The sequence below is a fragment of the Vicia villosa genome, unplaced genomic scaffold (assembly GCF_029867415.1).
Source record: "Vicia villosa cultivar HV-30 ecotype Madison, WI unplaced genomic scaffold, Vvil1.0 ctg.000253F_1_1, whole genome shotgun sequence".
In the NCBI taxonomy this organism is placed as follows: domain Eukaryota; kingdom Viridiplantae; phylum Streptophyta; class Magnoliopsida; order Fabales; family Fabaceae; genus Vicia; species Vicia villosa.
Genome location: NW_026705106.1, coordinates 226,747 through 230,499, shown reverse-complemented (window position 1 = coordinate 230,499; position 3,753 = coordinate 226,747). Strand labels below are relative to the sequence as shown.

The 3,753-nt window shown below is 37.8% G+C and overlaps 1 protein-coding gene across 1 annotated transcript; it reads right to left on the bottom strand.

Moving 5' to 3' along the window:
- Positions 1–249: 249 nt before the first annotated feature.
- On the bottom strand, positions 250–1,224 carry LOC131626005 (uncharacterized). Its single transcript, XM_058896831.1, has 2 exons — positions 1,034–1,224; positions 250–916 (listed from the first exon to the last, which is right to left on the bottom strand). Exons 1-2 carry the CDS (start codon positions 1,222–1,224, stop codon positions 250–252), a joined length of 858 nt encoding a protein of 285 aa, XP_058752814.1.
- Between the last annotated feature and the right edge of the window lie 2,529 nt (positions 1,225–3,753).

Below are 3,753 nucleotides of genomic sequence, written 5' to 3'. Positions count from 1 at the left end.
ATCAGGTTGTTCCAACGGTAGACACACTAAGTCCATTTTGAACTCTCTACCAAAAATATCAATTGGACAATTTAAGCAAGCAACGAAGTAGTCACTGACCCCAACGCATGAGTGTCAATAACCATACTTCCATTTATATCATATATTTCTAAATTTAATCTTTTAGCACAATCCAAGGAAATAAACGAATGAGTCACACCAGTATCTATAATTGCAATTAAAGGTGTGCCATGGATGAAACACGTACCTTTAATCAGTTGATCCTCGGGAGTAGTCTCTGACCCAAACAAAGCAAAAAACCTTTCCACCAGATTGGTTCTTCTTTGGTCTTGTGCATTGTGGACTGATATGACCCTCTTCGCTGCAATTGTAGCAAGTCACAGTCTTCATTCTACACTCAGCAGTAACATGACCCACCTTACCACACTTAAAGCACTTCTTTTGTTCCACCTTGCACTCATTCCTACGATATCTAACTTCACCACAATTATAGCACCTAACAAAAGCATTATAGTCTCCCCCACTAGGCTTCTTCCAGTCACTAGCTTTAGGATTTCCTCTACCATATGGATTACCTCGATCCATAGGCTTCTTACCTTTCTTGTCAACCAAATCGCGAGAATGAGATGACTTCACCTTAACATTATCGTCTTCGAAAAATTCTGCTACAATCCCCACTAAATCAGCAAACCGACGAATCCTCTGATACCTGATGCCTTGTTTGATTTCGTCGCGGAGGCCATTCTCGAATTTGATAAATTTTGAGAATTCGCTCGCCTCGTCATTATTGTAGTGGGTGTGGTACTTCACCAACACAACAAACTTGGAAGCATACTCCGGCACTGTCATATTACCTTGCTCCAGCTCCAAAAACTCAATCTCTTTCCTTCCCCGAACATCTTCCGGAAAGTACCGCCTCAGAAATTATCTTCTGAAAATAGCCCAAGTGATTGCTACACCATCAGCGTCAAGTTCAACTCTAGTAGCAATCCACCAGTCATCAGCTTCTTCAGACAACATGTGAGTACCATACCTTACCTTCAGATTCTCAGCGCAATCGATAACCCGGAAAATCCTCTCGATTTCCTTCTGCCACTTCTGAGCATCTTCAGTATCATGAGTGCCTTTGAATAACGGAGGATCGTTCCCCTGAAATTCCCCCAACTGCCTGTTAGCACCAATCCCAACTCCATTGGCGTTCCCTCCTAGCACACCAGCAATCATGCCCAGAGCCTCTGCAATAGCATCATCAATTCTTCAACCTCTTCAAGCCATTGTAATGCTAAATCATAAAACAATCTCCATTAGAACAAAGTATCGACAGTGATAACTCGCACTAGTCGTATACAAGGGATTAACTGACACAAGACTCTAGTCACAATTACCGACTATGCTCTGATACCACTATTGTAACACCCTTCTAAACCCCCGCGCAATTAATAAAATATTCAAAGTAAACATGAAACAAGGGTGCCACAATTTAAAAAGATAAAAACAAATCATAAGTCATCTGTCATGCTTTATTAGGAACGAATCTCCAAAATAATAAAACTCATGTTCAACACAGCGGAATTATTTCAACGGAAAAGCATAAACATCACCAATGCATAAACCAGTAAAACATAATCCAAAAACCAACAAAACATAGTATAATAATTAAACTCTAAGTCTAGCATTCCCCAGTGTTACAAATCAGAGCATGACACTGACGCGAACTAACGGGCTAGCCTATAAGCTATCCTCACCAAATCAAGAGCCGATACTCCTCAATCTAAAAAATGTCAACAATAAGGGTGAGTCTCATTCACAATTAACAAGTGTTATTAGCTCATAAAAAATAACATATCATAAGTTTATTATTCCCTCAACTGCAATATATTCATATTTACATAAAAGTGTTCATCAACAACAACAAGAACAGATACGTCACCAAAATATAACAATGGAAATCATCCAATCATGTTATAATAATATGCATATGTAATGTACTGACACTATGCATGTGGTACAAAACATGGGATTAACCCATCTGACCGATCCAAAACATCGCCAAGATATGGCCCTACCGACACAAATTCCACACAATGGGAATTATGCCCTCTACTGATCCAACACATCACCTGGATTCAGCCACCAAAATGATTTATGAATGAATGCACGCATATAACATACTTACCACATCACCAATCCGATGAACCACATCGTCTCATCATACTCACCATTATCATCATCAATAAAGTATGTACATGTCTCAGCATCATTCAAACCAATCATTCATCACCATAATAATCACACAACAATACCACTCCATTACATCATGATCACATCATCACATTGTTACGATTCACAATACATGCACACAATGTATAATTTCACCAAGATAATTAAATCGGAGTTTTAAATAAAATTAAGCCGCTGCCCATTTCACTATTTTATCACATAGGTTATTAAATTATCTTCACTGTGCTCGAAACGGTACTTAAAACGGATAAACGGTGTGAAAGTTACTGTAATACGGTGAACTGACTTTAAAGAAATGCCGCATGTCATACCCCAAAATTTGCCCATACTATTTCTCATGTGCAAGTTCAAATCAATGCACAAGGTTCCTAGAACACTTCCATATGATAAAAATTGAGAGATTTATGACTTGGTGATATTGGCCATATTTTGAGAAAACGCATAAAACAAATACTGAGTAAATTCATCTTTTTTTAAAGGGGCCTAAGTTTTGTGATTCAAACTTGTTCCAAAAGGTCATCCATGACCCATAATCCATTCAACCATTTTTTAGTATTTATTATCTATTTTATTTTGAATTTAAATTCAATTTAAAATTCAATAAAATATTAAAAATATGCAAAGATTATATTTGGATTCCAAGTGTGATTCAAAATCTCACCAAAATCAAAGGAAATTAATTGGATTTTATTAAGGGATAATTGGCTAAATTTGGTACCAATCTAGCAAGTTTCCCTCGAAAATCAATCAAGAAGATTTCACAAATCAATCTTGCCAATTGCAAAGATTTAGACCAATTCTGTTGACCTACTTGAATCCCCATAAATACCTAGATTAATTCAGAGGCAAGGAGGAGTTTTTGGCTGGGCAAGAGAACCTGAACCGAATCCTTAAAATTCTCCCAAAAAATCCACATCGTTTCCTCAATTGCAGCGAAGTTCAAAGCTTGTTACCGATTGATTACGTATCTTGGATGCTTCCTGAAGGCGTTTGAAGCATCTGCAGAGTCGCACGCGTCAAGCATCACCGCTAAAATCACTCACGGTTTGCCTTTTTTTTGTTTTAATTCAATCGCATCAATTTACGCATCATGAGCATGTTTTGATCATGTGTTTACGTTTGTATGAGTGTTTGGTTCGTTTCTGGATAATTGGATCGAAGTTTAAGTGCAGGTTCGGCCCCCCACCATTTTTAGGGTTTATGAACCTCAAATTAGGGATTTCGGATGGAGGCGAAATCGACCCAAATTAATGGCCCCATTTGATTCGCAGTACCGTTTATAGTTGATTTTGATTGTTAGTTGTGTTGTTTTGAGCGTGATTTGCAGATTTGATGAGGGAGGGTCTACGGCCACGCACGAGAAACCGTTGCCTAAAAGCTGTTATATTTTTCCAGAAACTCAACGAGGAAGAAGAAGTGGCCTGGGCGCGCAAAGCTTGTTTAAATTCCTGAATTAATTTGGTTTTTTCTATATAGTATATTACGTTTATGTTATTATCATCAAATGACAAT